The sequence below is a fragment of the Panthera leo genome, chromosome C2 (assembly GCF_018350215.1).
Source record: "Panthera leo isolate Ple1 chromosome C2, P.leo_Ple1_pat1.1, whole genome shotgun sequence".
Classification (NCBI taxonomy): domain Eukaryota; kingdom Metazoa; phylum Chordata; class Mammalia; order Carnivora; family Felidae; genus Panthera; species Panthera leo.
In genome coordinates this window covers 67,944,643-67,967,500 of record NC_056687.1, presented here as the reverse complement: position 1 = coordinate 67,967,500, position 22,858 = coordinate 67,944,643, and the positions used below count along the sequence as shown (strand labels likewise).

General features: G+C 39.6%; 2 protein-coding genes across 8 annotated transcripts in view; one reads left to right on the top strand and one right to left on the bottom strand.

Moving 5' to 3' along the window:
• Positions 1-11,489, top strand: part of HSPBAP1 (HSPB1 associated protein 1) — a 57,689-nt gene extending 46,200 nt beyond the window's left edge. Inside the window, exons 6-9 of one of the 4 annotated variants that reach the window (XM_042954767.1) lie at positions 276-359; positions 4,491-4,529; positions 10,359-10,469; positions 10,597-11,489. In XM_042954767.1, coding sequence (XP_042810701.1) covers positions 276-359; positions 4,491-4,529; positions 10,359-10,469; positions 10,597-11,136 — 774 coding nt within the window. In that variant the 3' untranslated portion in view covers positions 11,137-11,489. Of the gene's footprint in view, positions 1-275; positions 360-4,490; positions 4,539-10,358; positions 10,470-10,596 lie in introns of all 4 variants that reach the window. The other 3 variants (XM_042954766.1, XM_042954768.1, XM_042954769.1) reach the window with 3 other exon arrangements.
• Positions 11,490-16,320: 4,831 nt separating this feature from the next.
• PARP14 (poly(ADP-ribose) polymerase family member 14) overlaps positions 16,321-22,858 on the bottom strand; it is a 42,288-nt gene continuing 35,750 nt past the window's right edge. For 3 of the 4 annotated variants that reach the window (XM_042954792.1, XM_042954794.1, XM_042954793.1), the window contains 3 exons: positions 21,389-21,522; positions 17,545-17,719; positions 16,321-16,973 (listed from right to left, as the gene is read on the bottom strand). In XM_042954792.1, the coding sequence (XP_042810726.1) occupies positions 16,684-16,973; positions 17,545-17,719; positions 21,389-21,522 (599 nt within the window). In that variant the 3' untranslated portion in view covers positions 16,321-16,683. Of the gene's footprint in view, positions 16,974-17,544; positions 17,720-21,388; positions 21,523-22,858 lie in introns of those variants that run through there. The other variant, XM_042954795.1, reaches the window with a different exon arrangement.

The window sequence follows — 22,858 nt, the reverse complement described above, 5'->3', positions numbered from 1 at the left end:
TCAGAGTCCTTTACTAATATTTAGATGCAGACAGAACAGGTTTAGAATTAAGGAGACTGGAAAGCTAGCAATATTCTTTGTAGAAGATATGAACTTATCAATTAAAAAAAGGAATACAAAGATTGCGTGTTTGTTTTTGTTTCTTGTTTCCCTTTCCGACAGCAATGTTACTATAAATTTGTATGTATTCCTAGCAGTTTCAGCTAGGGTCTGATTCTGACATAAAAACAAAATGTGCTGTTCTTGTGCTAACTTAATTTTTGTTTGTTTTTCAGGTTCTGTTTGTTCCCAGACACTGGTGGCATTACGTAGAATCCATCGATCCCGTCACTGTCAGTATAAACTCATGGATTGAGCTGGTACTTTTTTTTTTTTTTTTTAAGTAAATGTAATCCCTGCTTTTAAGGTATATATAGTCTGTCTATAAAAAAAGTTCCAGTATTAACTTTGGTTTGATATGCTATCATTGATGTATTCTATGCTGTGTTAATGGGTGTTTAGGTTGGAATTAGGATTCTCGGTGATGCACCATTCTTTCTTTTCAGGGCACATGATGGGCCCCAATGTTGGTGTGCAGGGTCTTCTCCTTTGACTAGTGTTATTAGGAGAACTGTGTTGGGCCTGTCTAGATCTGCCGTGTATGTTCCACATTACCAGTCCTTTCTATACCATCTGGGCCAGAGATAACTGCTTCTTGGTTCAGGGTCCTTATTACTAATTGCACAATTCTTTGTCCTGGCTTATACATTTCCTTAAAGTAGAGTCTTTGAGTGCCAAGACTTTATCATTTCATTTCTGCCAGAGGACTTTTCCCTGAAATATGCCCTGCTTAATCCTGGTCACCTGCTCTACTTGACAATGAAAATGGCTGCCCAGTGTGGTTCAACCAAGGCCTTCATTGCACCTGTGCCTCTTTAACCAGAGGCTTTGATTGCAAAGGTTTTGAATGCATCTCTCGTTTCTCTTTGGCTACTGTATCCTCCCCTCGGGATTTCCTCATCCTTTGGTAATGGGGAGGGCTTTGTCATGGGTGGAGCATAAGGAATACTAATCACAAGAAGCTGTACTATCGGGGATTAGGTGAGAGGAATGGTGGGAGATCTGTAGACTCAGTTAGTTACTCAGTTCTGCTGGTAGCATGCTGAATTGTAGTTGGGGCAAATGTCAAAATACCATCCACTACCAGTCCTGACAGTGCTTCACTCTCAAGGTAGCTCTTTTCGTTGTTAAATATTGGAGCTGTCACCCGCCTGCTTATCAATGTACCGATTATTTCTGAAACTATACACAATTTTTTTTTAAGTAGGCTTCATGCCCACTGCAGAGCCCAGTGTGGGACTTGAACTCACGACCCTGAGATCAGGACCTGAGCTGAGATTAAGAGTCAGCCATTTAACCAATTGAGCCACTTAGGCACCCTGAATTTTTTTCTTTTTTAAATATTTGACGATACCTGCCATATGTCTCCTTAAATTTTTCTTTCCCAGGCTCAAAACCTCTGGTTTCTTTAATACTGTTTTTTATATGACTTTTATTTTTTTCCAGACTCTTCACCATTTTGGTCATAGACTTTGGAACTTGGTAGGTTTAAGTTTCAGGTCTGTACCTTTATTAGCTGGCTAACCTAGATAGTTAGCTAATCTCATTAAGCCTAAGTTTCCTCACTTGCAGAATGGGGATTATGATTGCACCCACCTCAGTAGGGTAGTTGTGAGACTGAAGTTGGGGAAAACTAATCCGCTGCCTAACACATGGGAAGTGTTTAAAAACAGAAATTGCTATGAGGAGGAGGAAGGACTATTATGTCAAGAGTAGCCCTCCTAATGTACAAATACCAGGAGGCCTCAGTTCATGGAATATGATTTCTGTCTCACATGACTTAGATCCTAAATTTATTCAGTGCTGCTTATAATATTGCATTAGCCTTTAGGAATCTGATCTCACTTTGGGTTCATATTCAGCTTGAGAATATCCAGTGCTTTTGTTCACATGATCAGCTTCCATGTCTGGCTGCCCTCCCTTGTGAAGCTGTAAAGCTGGTTATTTAAACCTGCATCCAGGACTCCAGTCACCTCTCTCAGCTGTTGTCATGGTCATTTGGTTGAGCATTCCAGCTTGCCAAGATAGTTTTGAATTTGGTTCTCTTCTGTGTTGTTAGTGAACTCCTTCAAGCGGGCCTGTGCCCTTTTGATATGTCCTCATTCATCCTAGAATGTATCCTTGCTTTCTAGTACAAGAAGATATCTCAGGATTGCCTTGTATTTTCCTTGCCTCACACTTGGAAATCAGTAATTTCTCCAAGTGGTCATGGTTCGTTTCAGTGAGGGATGGTACTTAGAAACTGAGATTGGGGCTCTGAGGCTGTCGTTCGTTTTTACTGGTGTGTCACTGTTTCCAGACCTTTAAGTGATAAAGCTAGATTGTAAGATAGATAGATAGGTAGGTAGATAGGTAGATATGGATATATTTATATTTCTAATTCAAGATTAATATTATAAATTTTTTCCCTATTTGTTTCTGTGTTTTTATCTCTTCTCTTACACTGAAAATCCAGATCCATCCTTACAGTAACATCTACTTATTTCCTTTATTCACCTATATATGTTTAAGACGTTCACATTTACAGTTTCAAAATTCCAATATCAAAACTTGCAAATAAAATTTAAGATTCTTTTTGATCCTTTTTATTGTTAGACCATATTCCAGTAAGGGGGTACAAAGTACTGTGTTTAGAAATTACTGTGAAGGGATTCTTTTCACTTGTGGTCATGTTACTAATTTTAGGTAGATTTGTTTGTTTCAGTGTGTTTTCAACATTAGGATTTACTTTTTTTCCCATTTTGACCTAATTTAATATTTTGAATACATTAATCATTTAACTTGTTAAAATGGTATTAAAAAGTATATGTAGAGAATTCTCCTTTTCCTCTCTGTCCCCTCCATTCCATCCTTCTTCCCTTGGGCAAGGCTCTGTTTTTAATTATTTCTAGTTTATCATTCCAGTGTATCTTCTTTGTGAACATATATGGAAATAATTAACTAAATGAACAAATATATTTATGACTTTATATGTGAATAATAATATAAACAAACCTTTATATATTTGATTTATATGCTTATCCATATATATTCCCTCTTAGTTCCTCTCCTTTCTTACACAGAAAGTAATAAGTTACAGTGTTCTGCACCCTGCTTTTTTCACACAATAATACTATAATGCTATTCTGAATGTGACTACATGATATTACAGAGATATTTTCACTTTTTTCCCCAACAGCTGTTCAGTACCCCATTATATGGCACAGAATCATTTATTCACTGGTTCCCATGTGGATGGATGTTTGGGTTGTTTCCAGCCTTTTGTAATTATAAATAGTGCCAGTGAGTAACTTTGTGCACATGTTGTTTTATATTTGCCAGGAGAGTGTCTTTGGGTAGTCTTAAAAGTGGGTTAGCCAAATCACGAGGTAAATGGATCTTTAATTTTGTTAGGTTTTGCCAAATTCTACTTTACAGTGATTGTGCCATTTTGCATTTCCATCAGTAGTACATGATGTGTTTCTTTCCTCCACAGCCTCACCAACAGGATATATTGTTGAACGTTATTGCTTCTGATTTCTGAATCATAGTTAGAAAAACATTTCCTTTTTCCAGGTCATAAAGGAATTTAGAACTTGGATTGTTTCATTTTTTTTACATTTAGGTCTCTCATCCACTTAGTGGTTTTTACTAATGTATGATGTAAGGTTGCGGTCTATTTTTTTTTAATTTTTTAATGTTTATTTATTTTTGAGAGAGAGAGAGAGAGAGAGAGAGAGCAGTGGAGGGGCAGAGAGAGAGAGAGAGCAGGAGAAACAGAATCCAAAGCAGGCTCCAGGCTCTGTGCTGTCAGCACAGAGCTCAAAGCAGGCTCTAACTCACTGACGGCGAGATCATGACCTGAGCTGAAGTCGGAAGCTTAACCGACTGCGCTACTCAGGCACTCTGAGATCTATTTTTATCTTTTACCAAATGATAATAGAATTGTCAGGGACATCATTTATTTTAAAGTCTGTCTTTTCTCTGGTGATTTGAAATGTTGCTTTAATCATATACTAGATATCTATGTGTACTTGGTTGGGTCTATTTCTTCCATTGGCCTTTCTTCATGTTCTTTCAACACTTCACCCTGTTTTATCTAGAGAAGTCTTACAGTATGGTTTTAGTATCTGTAAGGGCAGAAACCTTTTTTTTTTTTTTTTTGCAGTGTTTCCCTGACTCTTCTTGAATTTGTTTTTTCATGTGATCTTTAGAGTCAGTTCATCTACCTTCAGGGAAAAAAAATGATTGATATTTTTATTCCATTTATATTAAATTTTATATGAGCTGTATGGTGTTGAAATGTCCTATCCAGGAATGAGATATCTTTCTTCTCGTCCAAGTCTAGTTGTCTTTGTTCCAGGATTGTTTTAAAGTTTTCCTCACATTGGATTTGCACATTTCTTTTCAAGGTTTATTCCTGGGCATTTTATCTTTTTTTGGCTGCTATGGTAAGTGAGGTGGGTCTTCTCTTCCATTATATCATTTGAGTGGATGTTGTTGGTGTATATGAAGACTATTGATTTTTGTGTTAATTTGAATTATTTTCTTGTGTGTAGTGATTTTTTTATTGACTTTCTTGGGTTTTAAGGTATCTCTCAGATTATCTGAAAATTAAGATACTTTTACCTGTTCCTTTCCAATTTGTTTTCCTGTAGTTATTTTCCTTTGTCCAATCACATTGGCTAGTACTTCCAAATCAATAATACAAAATAATGGAGATAGGGGGCATCCTTGTCTTTTTCTGATTTTAGAGAGAATTCTCTAGTGATTTTTCTTGAAGTAAAATGCTGGATTTGTGGGTGAGTTGTGTGTGTGTATGTATATATATATATATATATATATATATATATATATATATGTTAAGTATCTGTCAATTCATTACTTATTTTGTTGGGGTTTTTTTAATTCAGGAAAGGTGTTAAACTTTGTAGAATGCCTTTTAAGCGTCGATGGAAATGATCAAATAAGACTCCTCTTTAGTAAATATCTGGTATTTGAGTAAATTAAATCAATGGATTTTCTAGTATGGGCCATCAATTTCTGGAACAAATCCATACTTGGTTGTGATGTATTCTTTCTTAACGTACTATATAGAATACCATTTGTTCCTGTTTTATTTAGATTTGAGTTCACCTGGCCCCAAGATTTTAAAAGCCTTCACTATGGTCTTTTTAGAAGTTTGTTATATACTGTCTGTTCAGCTGTCTCTCTTAGAAGTTTTCAAAGGATTGGTGTCATTGAGTATACAAGTTACGCTGACTTAAAGTAGATGATTTCTGTCCTTCACCAAGCCAGAAATGTAGTTCCTTCTATAACTTCTATATACTTCACAGTTCATTCATTCTTCCTTGAAAAACTGGAATGCAGATTAGGAGCTGAGTAATTATTATCTTCCTCTGTCATGTGTTGCTTTTATCCTTATCTCTTCAAGCACTGAACCATAGTTTTTTCACGTTGCCAAATTTGACTCCAAAAACCCTTAGGTTTTAAAACGTAAAATATTCGGTAACTCAGGCAAACTCCTGACTCTGGTATTCTTGTCACAAGTCACATAGATTTGGGGAAAAAAGTAGAAATTTTAGTTCTGTTCAGGTGGTACAATATTCATCTGTTCTTTGTTTCTCTGTTAAAGTGGTGCAGATTCTATTTTAATATTTTCCAAAGGATAAAGTATATTCTCAATTCTTCTCAATTGTGCCTTTTTAAAATCTGTTTCTTTTAGTATTCCTCCTTATTCTTTTAGTATTGAAATATATTTACTTTATTAATATTTTCCCCCAAACTTTAAAGAATATTTTTGTTAATTTTTTAACAACTTTCCTCTTGCTCTAATAATTTTTCCATTTTTGTGTCTTATTGTATTTATACATGTAAAATAATATATATGTAACATATTTGTAATGGTGTAATTTCGCTCATCCCCCCCCACTCCTCTCCTTTCTGGATGAAGGGTAGGGGGAGGTACAGCCTTCCAGTTATGGAATGAATGAGTCACGGGGATGAAAGGTACAGCATAGGGAATAGAGTCAGTGGAATTGTAGGAATGTTGTATGGTGACAGATGGTGACTACACTCGTGGTGAGCATAGCAGTGTATAAGTTGTTGAGTCACTATGTTGTACACCTGAAATGAATGTAACATTGTGTGTCAGTTATACCTCAATTAAAAAAATTTCTTGGAGGTTTTTGAGAGCTTCGAGGAGTTTTACTTCTTTTACTAGTTTTGGTAGCTTTAAAAAAGTGCAGCTTTTTAAAAGCCCATTAAGAAGCAAATGGACTAGAATAGAACTATTTTAGGATCCCAAATAAGTGCATTTGAATACTCTGTGGAAAAACAATAAAGCGTGAAGTTCAGAAATTTTAAGTATATTCAGGAATTGTGCGATCAATTATGGAAAGAGCCTAAATGTCCATCAACTGATGAATGGATAAAGAAATTGTGGTTTATATACACAATGGAGTACTATGTGGCAATGAGAAAGAATGAAATATGGCCCTTTGTAGAAACGTGGACGGAACTGGAGAGTGTTATGCTAAGTGAAATAAGCCATACAGAGAAAGACAGATAACATATGTTTTCACTCTTATGTGGATCCTGAGAAACTTAACAGGAACCCATGGGGGAGGGGAAGGAAAAAAAAAAAAAGAGGTTAGAGTGGGAGAGAGCCAAAGCATAAGAGACTCTTAAAAAATGAGAACAGGGGCGCCTGGGTGGCGCAGTCGGTTAAGCGTCCGACTTCAGCCAGGTCACGATCTCGTGGTCCGTGAGTTCAAGCCCCGCGTCAGGCTCTGGGCTGATGGCTCGGAGCCTGGAGCCTGTTTCCGATTCTGTGTCTCCCTCTCTCTCTCTGCCCCTCCCCCGTTCATGCTCTGTCTCTCTGTCCCAAAAATAAATAAAAAACGTTGAAAAAAGAATTTTTTTTTAAAAATGAGAACAAACTGAGGGCTGATGGGTGGGAGGGAGGGGAGGGTGGGTGATGGGTATTGAAGAGGGCATCTTTTGGGATGAACACTGGGTGCTGTATGGAAACCAATTTGGCAATAAATTTCATATATTTAAAAAAAAAAAAAAGTGAATTGGGGCGCCTGGGTGGCTCAGTCGGTTGGGCGTCCGACTTCAGCTCAGGTCACGATCTTGTGGTCCGTGAGTTCGAGCCCCGCGTCGGGCTCTGGGCTGATGGCTCAGAGCCTGGAGCCTGCTTCCGATTCTGTGTCTCCCTCTCTCTCTGCCCCTCCCCCGTTCATGCTCTGTCTCTCTCTATCCCAAAAACAAATAAACGTTAAAAAAAAATTTTTTTTTTAAAAAGTGAATGGATTTCATAAAAAAAAAAAGGAATTGTGCGATCATACTATAATCAATTTTAGAACATTTTCATCAACCTGAAAAGAAACCCCTTGCGTGTTAGTAGTTGCTCCCCTCTAGCTGTAGGCAATCACCAACCTATTTTCTGTCTCTATAGATTTGCCAATTTGGGAATCATGTAGTATGTGGTCTTTTGTGGCCAGCATCTTTCACTCAGCATTATGTATTTTCAAGATTCACCTATGTTGTAGCATATATCATACTATCTTCCCTTTTTTAAAAAGCGTTTTAGGGGTGTCTGGGTGGCTCAGTCAGTTAAGCGTCCGACTTCGACTCAGGTCATGATCTCGCGGTCCGTGAGTTCGAGCCCTGCATCAGGCTCTGTGCTGACAGCTCAGAGCCTGGATCCTGCTTCAGATTCTGTGTCTCCCTCTCTCTCTCTGCCCCTCCCCTGCTCACGCTCTGTCTCTCTCTCAAAAAATAAATAAACGTTAAAAAAAAATTAAAAAAAAAACATTTTAACGTTTTGGCTTTTTTTTTAAATGTTTATTTATTTATTTTTAGAGAGAGAGAGTGGGAGCAGGGGAGGGGCAGAGAGAGGGGGAGAGAGAGAATCCCAAGCAGACTCTGTGCTGTCAGTTCAGAGCCCGATGCCCGGCTCTATCTCACCGACAGTGAGATCATGACCTGAGCTGAAATCAAGAGTCGGTCGCTTAACTGACTGAGCCATCCAGGTGCCCCGATAATTCATTCCCTTTTATGGCTGAATAATATTCCACTGAATGAATATACTACATTTTGTTTATCTACTCATCACCTGGTGGATATGTGGCTTGTGTCGACTTTTTGCTATTATGAATAATGCTACTGTTAACATTTGTGTACAGTTTTTTATGTGAACATATGTTTTCATTTCTCCTGTGTGACCATCTAGGAGTGGAATTTCTGGATCATATGGTATATTAATGGATCCTAAGGACAGGCCAGGAGGCTGGAAACTCAGACAAGAGTTGAAGTTTAAGTCTGGAGTCTGAAATCTGTAGGATGGCTGGCAGACCAGAAACCTACTCACTCAGGGTCTCAAGATTTCTATTACAATCATGAGGCAGAATTCCCTTCTCCAGGAAACCTTAGTCTTTGCTTTTAAGGCCTTCACATGAGGTCCACCTACATTATTGAGGATAATCTCCTTAAAGTCAACTGATTGTAAAGGTTAATCACCTCTATAAAGTATTTTCACAGCAACATTTAGACTAGGTAGGGTTTGACAACTGGGTACCATAGCCTAACCAAGTTGACTAATAAAATTAACCGTCACAGGGGCGCCTGGGTGGCTCAGTCAGTTAAACATCTGACTCTTGATTTTGGGTCAGGTCATAATCTCACAACTTGTGAGCTCAAGCCCTCACTGACAGCACAGAGCCTGGTTGCGATTCTCTCTCTCCCAATCTCTATACCCCTCCCCCACTTACAATCACTCTTTCTTTCTCTCAAAATAAATAAACTTTAAAATTAACCATCACATATAGCAACTCTGTGTTTAGCCTTTTGAGAAACTGCCAGGCTGTTTCCCAAGCAGTATTGTTTCACCAGCAGTGTACAAAGATTCTGATTTCTCCACTTCCTCACCAACACTTTATATTTTCTTTTTTATTATAGCCATTCTAGTGTGAAGTGGTGTCTTATCATGGGGATTTAATTCCTTTTCACAGTGGTATAATACTGTCTTATATTAATGTACCCAGTTTATTCGTTCTTTGTTCTGTTGCTGGATAATTGAGTGTTTCCTATTTTTTGTTTTTATAAATAGAATATTCTGTTACACGTGTACAAGAGTTTCTCTAAAAACTATGTACTTCTCTAGGAGTAGAATTGCTGGTCTGTAGAGTATACAGCACTCAATTTTACAAGATAATGCCAACATGTTTTCCAAACTGCTGTCCCAGTTTGTACTCCCACCATCAGTGAGTCTGTCAATGCACATTTCTCCACCACTTGGAATTATGAGACTCTCTTTCACCAATTTCATCAGTTTCTCGATTTGTATCTTCTTATTATTCATGGCATATTTTCATGTTTATTAGTCATGTGATTGCTCTTTTTTGAAATGCTTGTCTTCATGTCTTTTGCCCATTTTAAAAAAATTTTTACTTATTTTGAGAAAGAGAGAGTGAGTGAGCTCAAGCATGAGCAGGGGAGGGGCAGAGATAAAGGGAGCGAGAGAGTCCCAAGTAGACTCCATGCAGTCAGCGTGGAGCCTGGTGCAGGGCTTGAACCCATGAATCATGAACTCATGACCCGAGCCAAAATCAAGAGTTGGAGGCTTAACTGACTTAGCCACCCAGGCACCCCCTTTTTCCCATTTTAAAAGATTGGGTTGTTTGTCTTACTGATGTGTGCAGATTCTTTACATATTCTGGATATTAATCTCCTACCAGTTTTATGTGTTACAGACATCTGGTTTGTTTTTTCCCTTTTGGTGCCTTTTGATGAACAGAAGTTGATTTTAATGTAATTTATCATTAACGCTATAGTCTTTGCTTATTGTATCTTTAAAAAAAACGTATTTGGACTTTTAGCCATTCCATTCTTGTGGCCAAGAATGTTTATTACAATTTTTCTTCCATTCCTCAATTAGCTTATCAAATTCAGTGCTTTTTAAAAAAAAAAAATGTTAAACATGACAACAAATGGAAAAAATTGGAAAAAACATCACAAGATGGCTCATACTTAAGGCCTATGTCTTATAGACAGGATAATACTTCCGTTTGGTTGGTGAAATATTCTGCAGCTCTTCTAGATGGCAGGTGATAGTGAATACATAAAAGTTGTGGTCTTCCAACAACATGTTCATTCCTTCTATAACAAAGCTTATATTAATAAGACAATAGGACACATAATTAAACTCTATTCTGTTTTAAGCCATGAGACATACAGACAAATGAAAAAAAATGTGTTTTTTGATATTGACTCAGGAAGAGGACCACCAAGCCCGGGTAGAAGAGGCAATCACACGCATACTTGTGTGTGCCCTCAAAACTGCAGAGGACCCACACAATACCAGAGCTTGGTTAAACCCAACTGAGGTAGGCCGCTTCTGGATTTCATCATGGCAATTAATTTCCTGTAATAAATCGACCCTGGCTAGAACATTTGCTTTCTAATTCATGTAAATGCACATATCCATTCTAAAGAGTTTTTCTTTTTCCTTAGGTTGAGGAAACATCCCATGAAGTCAATTGTCGGTACTTAAATAGAGCTGTTTCCGCCCTTTTCGATTATTACAGAACATCTAAGGTAGTAGAAATCCAAGCACTGAGAACAAACAGAGAGCACATGAAAAAGGAAGGATTAAATGTGCACAATCACATGGAGATGGAACAGACAGGCGGCCAGGACTTAAGCTTGGGAGTGGTAAAACAGGAGGCAGCAAGTCTCTTTGGCCCTGATCTGGTTCCTGTAATACTGACTTCTGAAGAACTACCCTCAAAGACAGGAAGTATATTTGAAGGTGATGGTAAAGACTTTGTTGGAGAAGATGGAGAACACTCTGGAAAATTGCATTGTACCAAGAGGCAACGAATGATGAGTAAAAGTGAGGATGCAATTGTGGAGCAAAATGCTTCAAATAGTAATATGGCTCCTTCTCAAACACTTATTTCTACAGATGACTTGCTAGACTGCTTGCTGAACCCACAAGTAACCAGGATAGTGGCACAGCTTCTGATACAAGGAAGAAGTTTGTGGTTCTAAGGAAAATGGCTTTAAAAATAATACTTTTAAAATATTTTTTGAAACGGTGTGATTTTTAAATAAAAGATGGAAGAGCAAAAATTAATGGTACATGCTTATAAATGTACTTGTTCTTACCTAATTGTGTTTCAGTCTCTTGCCACCTTCATTCATGAACATTGCTCCTTGGACAGACTGGCTCTTTGTTATTTGTTGGGCCTTCTTTCTTCAGTGACTTTGCCTTTCCTGTCCCATCCTATCCTTTCAGCCTACCTCAAGTCCCAGGTGTTCTTAACAGAAAGTAATCTCTTCAGCAGTCTCAAGCAGAGGTCAGCCTGCTGCTTGTTTTGTAAATAAAGTTTTATTGGAACACAGCCATGCCATTCATTTACATATTGTCTATGGCAGCTTTAGAGTTACAGTGTCAGAGTTGAGTAGTGACTAAGACAGCTGGCCCACAGAGCTGAAAATACTGTCTGTCCCCTTAAAAAGTTTGACAAACCCTGGCCTAATGCATCCATTGGGTGGATTCTAGCCTTGATCTGAAGTGATCACACTTGTGACACCTGCAGAATTCTCACTGGTTAACCCCTGCCATGTAGAGCAGGAAAAAAAGTAGATGGGGGTCCAATATAAGTCCTCTCTATGGAAGGAACTGAGACATCTAGAAACACCAGTCCTGGGAATGAAAAGCACTGGAGGTTACTGACTCCTGAAACTAACTAAAAGTTTGATTTAGTGAAATTGATCCTACCTACTTTCATTACATTTGCAAGAAGATCTGGGGATAATTATTACTATTACAAAGTAAGAATTTAGAATTAGAAAAGTATGTTGATTTCTGAGTAACCATTTGTGAAACAAATATATAACAGAAAAGATAAGCAAAATATTTTTTTTGAGAGCGAGTGGGGGAGAGGGGCAGAAGGAGAGAGAGAGAGAGAATATCTCAAGCCGTCTCCATACTCTGCACAGAGCCCAAAGCAGAGCTTGATACTACAACCCTGGGATCGTGACCTGAGGCAAAATCAAGAGTCAGTTGCTCAACTGACTGAGCCACCCAGGTACCCCAAGCAAAGTAATCTTTTCAGATGAATTGACAACTGTCTCCATCCTTCTCAGTCTTCAGACTCAGGGTATCAGTACATCCAAAAAAAAAAAGTATATGCCCTCTAGAAGAGAGGAAGGTGTTATATGAACATGCCTAGGAAAAGAAGGGTCTGGAAGAAACCTGTCTGTAGGACTTACTACCAATTGACCACTATATGCCTATTTATTTGAATTACCTATTTATATAATTATTGTTTATTTTTTTAAATTTTTTTTTTTCAACATTTTTTATTTATTTTTGGGACAGAGAGAGACAGAGCATGAACGGGGGAGGGGCAGAAAGAGAGGGAGACACAGAATCGGAAACAGGCTCCAGGCTCCGAGCCATCAGCCCAGAGCCTGACGCGGGGCTCGAACTCACGGACCGCGAGATCGTGACCTGGCTGAAGTCGGACGCTTAACCGACTGCGCCACCCAGGCGCCCCTATAATTATTGTTTATTAACCAGAATGTCACTCCATGGGAGTATGGACCTGGTTTTGATTATTACTGTATTCATAGAGCCTTGATCAGAGTGTCCAGCATACTGTTGGGGGCTTGTTAAATATTGGGCTGAGTGGATTATAAAAAGAACTTTTTGGCAATACTCCATCAAATACATTGGAGTAAAGGATGTTGTGGCCAAGGGCAAGATGTCTGTTCCCCTTGGGAAGCGGATCCTTACTGCAGAAGTAGACATATTAATATAGTAAGTGAGACCAGCATTTTTAAAAAGTGGAAGAGAATAGGTGATTTCAGTGAACTCTTTAGAAAGTGTATTATTTCATACAATTTTTCAGGAGAAGTATTTTTCCAGGATAAGTGTATTTCATAAAACTTTTCAGTTATATTTGTGTGTGTGCTAGGCCTGATATAAAGTATATTTCTTCATGTCCTCATGTAGGTTGGGGTCAGAGAAATTTGAAATATATTCTGAGATAAAACATTTAATTCAGTTAGAGGTAACAGTCTTTGACACGCTGAGACCTGGGAAGAGAGTTAGGACATTGGTATGAATGGATTTCTAAGTGTAAGTGGGTGATGGGAGATATTTCCTGATTTTATCGAGATGGAGATCCTGGCTATGTGTGGAGTATGGTAGTGAGGAAAGATAGTAAAAGGGGGAGGCCATCAGCCACCAAAAGGAGCTGGATCGCATTTCATCCTGCATTTCTCAGATAAGCATGCCTGAGTGAGTGAAATTATTAGATAAATGCATTGACCCTGCAGAGGCCAGAGGCGTCAAAGAATACAGGCTTATTCTCCCCTGTTTTCAGGACCGGGCCACATCTGGGTAGGGCAGTGGGTTCCAGCTCTGCTCACAATGAGAATGGAAGAACTCCAAACAAAATTTTTAGTGAGAATACAGACTCAGCATCACACCCAAAGTACCCAGGCATTAGCAGGGCGAACCTGTCCAGTTGGCACAGTGACTAGAGCCCAGGAGCTTTTAGAGTTCCCCAAAATGCTTTAGATTCTTTTGAAATTAAAAAAACAAACAAGCAAACAAAAAACATGTAATTCAGCTTCAATTGCATTCACAGTCATATCATTTCAGTTGCAAAGTGTAATCGTTAATACTTTTTACTTTTTATGGAGTAAGGGGCCCATGAAGGCAAAAGTCCCTGGAGTCATGAAAGTCCTACATGGCTCTGAGTATCAGGATATCAGAATCATTTGAGATGCTTGCTGAAAATGCATATTTCTAGGCACCGCTCTAGAGCTACAGAACCTGACTCCTTTGGGATGGGCCAGAACTTGTTAGCTCAGCAAACACCTCAGGTGATTCAAATACCAAAAATATTTAAGAATCTCTGGCCCTAGGGGAAACCCCCAAGACCTCTCACAGTCTCAAAGTGGGCTTGGTTTAGCAGGGACTTCTTATTGGGGTCAATTTGCCCTTCAGATTTACTGAACTAATCCTGTACTGTGCCCTTACTGTAATTTTCAGCTGAATATTATTAACACTCTGAGGACCCCTTGATGCTCTCGTGTTTAGTTGTAGTCTTGTATCAACAGTGGCCTGTGTTTATCATCAAGCTCTCCTGTATCTGCCCTTAAGGATAAAGAGGTTTACCACCAAATGTATTTTCCAAATATTTTATTCAAAAAGGAGGTAAATGACATACATTTGTTTAGATTGAGGATAACTATGACATTTACTGACAGGATCATTACACTTTGGTGCAATACACCCTGATACTCAGGTTTGCCCTGAGTTAACCAAACCAGTGGAAAACAAGAGCAAATCAGAGAGCAGGTCTCTCCTTTTTATTTCTTACATTCATTGTCAAGCCTGCGTTCAGACACCAGTGGCTGTGAAGCCACTCCTAAACAATAAGGAGTCTTTGCCAATCCACTTAAAAAACAAATAGCAACAGCAAGAAAAATTTCAAGATGTCCATTAATGAAGCAGTACCTGTGGCCCCCTCAGCCTCCCAAACTTGGAGTGAGGTAGTTCGCAGCAGCCAAGGAAGAGTGCCTTTAGCCTCCTAGCGACACCCCCTGGCATCAGTCTAGTCTCTTGGCCTACAGAGTTTCAAAGGAAGAGACTATAGTGGAAATCAAAGGCAGAAGGAAAAAGCCAAGGAAATATGAGGGTCATTCATAGATAACCTGAGCTGTTTCTGAAATGGTAACATTAATCAGAGGCCATATTCTGTAATGGGAAGAGCAAAGGGCTTGATGACACAAGGACCAAGATTGTGTTTCTGTCTCAGGACTACTACCTAGGTGACCTCAGGCAAGGAAGCTTCTTCACTCTGAGCATGTTTCCTCAACTTTAAAATGTGGATATGGGAGCGCCTGGGTGGCTCAGTCCATTAAGCATCCAGCTCTTGATTCTGGCTCAGGTCATGATCTCATGGTTTGTGAGGTTGAGCCCGCATAGGTCTCTGCACTGACAGCACACAGCGTGCTTTCTCTCTCTCCCTCCCTCTCTCTACCCACCCCTCAAACTCACACTCTGTCTCTAAAAATAAATAAAAATAAACATTAAAAAAATAATAAAATGGGGATATATTCTTACCTCATAGAATTGTTTGAAAGAATAAAATAAATACTCTATGTGAAAGCACTTATTATATTACCTGGTACAATCTAGGTGCTCAATGAATAGTGTCTGAATCTAAAATTTACCTGGGGGAAAAAAAAAGAAAACCACAACACTTTACTATCTAATAGATACTGAGCTAACAAATTAGCAATATGACTGCTTGATTCCTTTGGTTTATTTATGCACAAGTCTTTAAAATAATCAAAATTGAGTGCATAAAGAAAATATGCTATTTAATAACATTAGAACATAGTAGAAGGGTTTAATCTTAACCCTTAATCTTAACATAGTAGAAGGGTTTCATGCTGACAGTGTGGCAGGCTTATCTCACTGTTGTCACTGGGCAGAACTAAGACCAACAGAAGATAGATGAAGGCAGATTTGGGGTCAACATACAAATGGACCAGTCTGAGCCAGGGTTGCTGTGCTGCACAAGTGGGTGGGACACAACTCCCTTGGGCCACAAACTAGACCACAGCCCCTGAACCATGTGGGGCACATCTGCACTGTGATTCCAGAAGCCTGACTGGAGCTGTCCCACCTGTCATGGTTCTATTCCCTGTCGTACAATCTTCAATTTAAGGCAAAGTCTAGGATGTAAAAGAGATGGCTCCTACTTTGGGTTGGAGTCTGACTATGCTTTCTCTTTCTTAGTTGGTTTATAAAACGTTTCTAGAGCTTCTGTTTACATAAGGCACGGACCTCAGCCCAGGGATTAAAAAAAAACAAAATGAGTTAGACACCATCCCTGTCCTCAGGGAAATCAGCAATCCTACAGTAATATTGTGCTCAGTAATATTGTGCTCCTCAAGGAATATGGCATCCCAATGTGATACCAGCTGTCTCCTTCAGCAGCAGCTGAAATTGCATGGCTGTGCCCTCTGACTTTAAGATGAACATTATTCTGAGGTGCCTGGGTGGGTCAGTTGGTTGGGCGTCCGACTTCAGCTCAGGTCATGATCTCACAGTCTATGAGTTCGAGCCCCACGTCAGACTCTGTGCTGTCAGCTCAGAGCCTGCAGCCTGCTTCAGATTCTGTGTCTTCCTCTCTCTCTGTCCCTCCCCCGCTTACACGCTGTCTCTCTCTCTCTCAGAAATAAACATTAAAAAAAAAATCAGATTATAAGATGAACGTTATTCTCTCCTTCCTGAAAATACAAATATGTTCTTTCCTTCTACAGATTTGATGTCCACAGTTGTGGACAAACAGTTGCAACTAAGTTATCTGATTTAAATTCTCAAATTTATTGCTCTCAAGAGAGGTACATTCCAGTTATGAAGGAGAAGCTGAAGAAAGTCTGATTTCAGTGATAAGTATCCTTTGATCTTAGAAAATGCTGTTAAGAGGGGGGAAAAAATCTGAACTTGTTTTACAACACAGTATGTATAGATGAGCAATGTCTTCTGGGAAGGATACCAAGATGTTAATATGTAAAAGTAATGAGGTACTCTGGGTAAGCCTGGTAGTCATAAAATACCACAAATAAACCCGGATTATGCACACAGTCTGTGACAGTGTCATACAGATCAGTAGGGTTGTCAGGGCTCTTTGGTGGAGGCACAATCAGTGACTGATTTCCACGTGTGTAGGTTCCAGTAAGTACTCGCACATAGTACATATGCTTTTTCCCATTTTTGTCTGGTCTGGAGTATGTATCGCTGGCAGAATAACAGGCATTGACGGCAAAATAGGTTCCCTTTCCATATGCCACAGCTGTGAAGATAAAGAAAGACATTTTTTAAAAGTTCAATTTAGTCTATAATCTGACATATTGACCCGGTACGTCAAATAATGTTATAATAACGTTCAGTTCTTCTCTCCAAAGCCTCTTAAGAATTTTTTTCATGTGTTTTAATTTTTTTAATGTTTGTTTATTTCTGAGAGAGAGAGAAAGAGAGACAGAGACAGAGACAGAGCACAAACTGAGAGGGGCAGAGAGAGAGGGAGACACAGAATCTGAAGCAGGCTGCAGGCTCTGAGTTGTCAGCACAGAGCCCGACGCGGGGCTCAAACTCGTGAAATGCAAGATCATGACCAGAACTGAAGTTGGACGCCCAACTGACTGAACCACCCAGGTGCCCCTCATGTGTTTTTAATTTTTAAAAATCACTTCTCCACCCCCGAAGGCCAGTCAGTCCTTCTGGGAGGACACATAATGACTCTTAACCCTGAAACTCTGGCTGCAGCACAGCCACCAACCCTGCAAACCACACTGTCCCTTGCCCAGGTTGGGTTCTCGCAGCTGACACCCCATTAGTAGCAGGCAGATTGCTTGCTGCCTTACCGTTTTTCCCAGCGTAACTGCGGTTAAAGCCATTTCGGTTGACATGTGGCACTGAGTCAACATCTGTCCCATGGAAGAGCTGCTTCTCATTGTTTTTATGTCCATACTTGGCATCCATGGCTTTTTTCTTTGTTTGGTAGCTATTCCAAAGATCTGGATTCTGGATCCTCTCAATCTACAAATCAATAAAGAAAAATATTCTGTCGGTGCCAAGAGCCTTTGGCAAGATACAGCAAATGAAACATGACCATTATTTTTCATAAATGAAAATTAAAATAAACAACAATTTCAATGCCAGATGGCACCTTTCTGCATTCAGAAATCTTTTTAGATCCAGTGTTTCACAAAAACAGACCGTGGGAAGAATATTAATTTCATTTTTTAACATCTTTTATGTACCACATGACAGCAAACAGCGTTTAGGATCTTAAGTCCTCGTTGTGTGAAGTTGGCTGACCAAGCCTCCCCAACTCCTGCTTTTCACCTCCAGTTCAAGGGCAGTTCAGTTTCTGTCTATGTCACTTTGTCACTTTGCCTCTCTCCTCCTCAGTCCTTTTGGGACACTGGTTCACCTGGTTAGCCATGTTCTAATTGTGGGAGAAGTGCTAGAGGGTCTGGTCCAGAAGGAAATTAATTAATGAAAATCAATCTCTGGTCCAGTTGGAAGAGTGGGGCATAAATCCTGGTGGGATAGGATCTGCTTGCAGACCACAGTTATGCTTTGACCATCCATCCTCTTTGGGAGGTGGCCTCCAGGGTTGTGGGGGAAATTCCTTGAGTCCTGGCTTGCAGGACCCAGGAGGAATCAGACAAATCTAGAATCTGTAAGCAAACTTGCTTGGGTTCTTAAAAAAAAAAAAAAAAAAAAAAAAAAAAAGGAAGGAAGGAAGGAAGAAAGAAAGAAAGAAAGAAAAGAGAAGAAAGGAAAGGAAAGGAAAAGAAAAGAAGAAAGAAAGAAAAAAGAAAATCTAGGCAAGACAGAGCCAGAATGTGGGGCATTCTATAATACAACTGGCTTAAACTCTTTAAAAAATTCAGCATCATGAAAAATGATTTTTTAAAATGCAAGAGTATATTCTAGATCAGAAGAGACAAAGGAGACAAAATGACCTAATGCAGTGTGTGAACACATATTTGGAGAGGGGGGAGTAATAAGAAAGCAATTGGGGAAATTTGGATATGGACTCTATTAGATATTACTGTATTACTGTTAATTTTCTTATATGGAATAACACTGTTATTTAGGAGACGGTCTTTATTCATATGAAATATGTGCTAAAATATTTATGAGTGTCATGAAGTCTGCAACTTACTGTCAAATGCTTCAGCAAAACCTGAGAGAGTAAGAGAGAAAAAGCAAATGTGGCAAAATTACTGAATCTATGTGTAAGTTTATGGATGTTAAAAGTCTTAGTCCCAGGTCCTAATAGTCATGGAGGATGACAGCCACCTATTTTTCCTGTTAGTGCTTTCATACTGTCAGGGATTTCCAAAGAGGTGTCTTAAGTATTACCTAGCTCTACTTTTATCTGTTTCACACACTGGACTTTCACATAAGATTTTATTTTTAAAAAGTGTCTACAAAAAAATAGTAAAATCATTTCTCTGGCCGTCCACTAACACATGGCAAACCTCCAGAGCCCACTGTAGACATGGCTGGTCCACCGGACAGTCCTGCTCAATCTGGACTTGGCATCTCCTCAAAATGTGCCAGTCAGCCACTACCAGATGACTGTACTTGATATTTGAGATGAAACATATTTGTTATTGCAGAACCAGACCATCAAAGTGCCGCACACCTGAATCACACTGTCTTGGTACCTCAGAATTGTTTTTGCTCAAATGGTTTACATTGAGGATTAAAAAATGGAAGCTGTGGTACAAAGTTTGATATTGAATTTATTGTGAGGATGATTTTGAAAATATTCTCCAGGACTTGATTCACAGGATAAATCTCTCAGTAGCCAGTCTCAGTACCGTGAAAAGCTGTGAGTCTCCTGATTACATGATTTTCTTTCTGATTTATGAAAATTATGAATCTCAAGAATGCGTGTTTACTTCTTTGCCTTGTCTACCAGGAAGCTCAAGGAAACAAATCTGTGGTCCTTCTAATAACTACCTAGGAACTCCTGTTATATATTTTTGTAAATGATAATACCTCTGTATTATCTTATTTTTCCTACCCTCCTTTTCTTTTTTGTCCATTTTTCTTTATTTTATCTGAAGATATGATATATATCCTTGTTAAGACGCTTCAAATCGTTTTGAATTATTATGTGCTTAACTACATAAATAAACAGAGTGGTGGCAGAAATAGAAAATTTGGTAAGAAAGAAAATGCAGGCCTTATTGGCAGACTTGTTTTGATGGATGAAGGGAAGGTACCTAAAGGTCTCCAACTTTACTCAGAAAGTGGTGGAACCAAGGACAGAAGTGGGGAAGGAAAGGGAAACAGTGAGATGAGTTAGATTTAGGGAAATTGATTTAGCAGACAGATATTAAAGCAGAGATATTTTTAGGCCATTGAGTATATGTTGTAGGGGTGCCTGGGTGGCTCAGTCAGTTAAGCATCTGACTTTGGCTCAGGCCATGATCTTGCCATTCCGAGTTTGAGCTCCACGTCAGGCTCTGTACTGACAGCTGAAAGCCTGGAGCCTGTTTCAGATTCTGTGTCTCCTTCTTTCTCTGCCCTTGCCCTGCTCATGCTCATGCTCTGTCTCTGTCTCTCAAAAATAAATAAACATTAAAAAAAATAATAAAAAATAAAAATACATGTTGTAGAGTATGATCAAAGATCCAGGTTGGCGATGTTGATTTGGGAGCTGTCAACATTGAAATAGCAGCTGAAGCCAAGAAGGGTAAAAACATTTCTTGATGAAGTACAGAGACAGAAGAGCAAACTATAAATCCTATGGGCAAAGCTAGGATTAGCAGTTTGGAGAAGAAATAAATAACAGGGATAACGAAAGGAAAACTAGTTAAAGAAGAAAGCATTAATATAATATTGCCATAGAGGTCAAATGGGAACATAATTTCAAAGAGCAACACTGAAGCTTAAAAGTGGAAGATGCCAAAATGAGGGAGACAAACAAGGAAAGGGCCATTAGAATTAATCACAGAAGCGAGTGCTGCTGATCTGTGAATGGTGGAGCAGAAGCACAGAATCCTGATCTGAGGGCCTCTGTGTGTCTTTGTGGTGTTTTCTAGTTATCGAATCCAACCCTGCAGCTCTATCTTTGAATTTTTACTAGCTTGCTTCACAGATTCTTGTGAATTCGTTTCTGCTGGGATATCAGGGTGGGTGGGGGAATGTTGCTGTGGGTCAGTTTTCATTTTCTTGGGCTAGCTTTTGGAACTTTTTCTTTTTCTTGAAGCTGCTGCCCTTGCTGTCAGCAGCCTCTTCAGGTCCGCTGCTGAGTGGCTCCTCCTTTGGAGGAAGAGAGTTTCCTCTTTTTGGGGGGATGTTCCTGTTTTCTTCCTCTACAGGGTCACTAACTGGTTCCTCTTTGGGAAAAGACTTCTTCCTTTGGGAAGGCTTCTACTGTCAGCTGTCTCTTCAAGATCACTACTAACCAGCTCCTCACTGAGTCAACACGTGTTTTTAGTATTCTAACATCATATCGCAATCTAATATTATATTGTAATAACTGACACGATCTCAATCTTAATGTCTCTGTAATTACAGTGATGGGAGTAGAATCTACAATCAAAAATCGGATTGCCATAAAATATTCTAATTCTGGGAAAACAATGTGGTTGCAAATGTATTTGTAGATTTATCCAGGACCATGATGCCACTCATCTCCACCATTCTTAAGAAACTCCATGTCAGCAGAAGGCTTACCTTCTCTATGTAGAAGTGCGAGCAGGTCTGATTAAACTTGCTTGCCACCGTGTCATATTCTGCATGACCAGGCTGTAGCTGAACCACACAGACATCCTGCTGTTTCATATCACTCCAGTGCTCAGGGATCCCAACTGCAAAGAGGACATTTGAGGACTCCCACACACCTGGGAAGGCCCATCCACACGCTCCTGGTATGCTCTGAAGAACTGAGTATCATCTGTGTTCTTACTTTATTATCTCCTAACTCAACGTGTTCAAGAAGTTCTTATCTTTCTCAGAGAATGTCTCTCAAAGCATGGCCCACAGACAACCTACATCAGAACCAATCTTAATGCTTGTTAAGAGAAAACCCCACAGGGGCGCCTGCATGGCTCCATCTTAGGTTAAGCGTCTGACTTGGCTCAGGTCATGATCTCGTGGGTGTGGGTTCGAGCCCCACATCAGGCTCTGTGCTGACAGCTCAGAGCCTGGAGCCTTCTTCAGGTTCTGTGTCTCCTTCTCTCTCTGCCCTCCCCTGCTCATACACTCTCTCTCTCTGTCTCTCTCTCTGTCTCTCTCTCAAAAATGAATAGATGTTAAAAAAAAAAAAAAGAAAAAGAAAGAACCCACAGATCTACTGAATCAAACTCTCTGAGGGGTGGAACCCATGTACCTGCATCTTAACAAGTTTTGATCATGCTCGGATTTAAGAAGTGCTGGTGTGGTGTAACTCAAGCTGCATATTCTGTTCAGTCTCTAATCTGTCATCATTTAATAATTTAACAATAAATTATTTCCCTACAATGGTCTTGTTAGAAAAGTGTGGAATTTTGCCGGAACGCCTCACTACCACAAGGCCCTCCGCATCTATTCATTATTTTTCTCCCCATCCTTAAGAGCTGGGTGGCTGGCAGGTTTTGCTGTCTTCTCTTCTGCTAAACAGAATATCATACTTGATTTGTCATTCCCCTAGGGTAGCTCAGAGTCTGAGGAATTCATTCACACGGATCTCATGAGAGATAAAGATAATGTACCAGAAGCCAATTTACTAGTTTTCAGTGCAGGACCTGTGTGGTTCAAAGGCAGGAATGTCTATCTACACAACACAAACAGTCCCTTCTCGGGGAGTAGATCCAGTCAGAGAATTCCAAGGCTGCCTCCTGATGCATGCATTGAGGAAGACTTATGTTCAGGGCAGGAGAGGAAGTGAATTCTGGGAGAAGATCCTACAAGCTCCCAGTGCTCTCCAGGTTATCAGTCACAGAGAGAGTGCCCACTCTGACCAGGCTGTCTTCTCCTTTTGTTCTAGAAAACCTTGAGCCACTTTTCTTTAAAGCCCACGGCTTTCCCTCTTCTGACTGAAGGAGCCATTATCTCTGCAGCAGAACTGGCTCTGGAAAGCTGATAAACTGTAGAGATGGGAACAACTGCAAGGCTTGGGTACTGTCACTATTAAGATGGTCAGCCTCAGACTGTTGAGTGCACCCA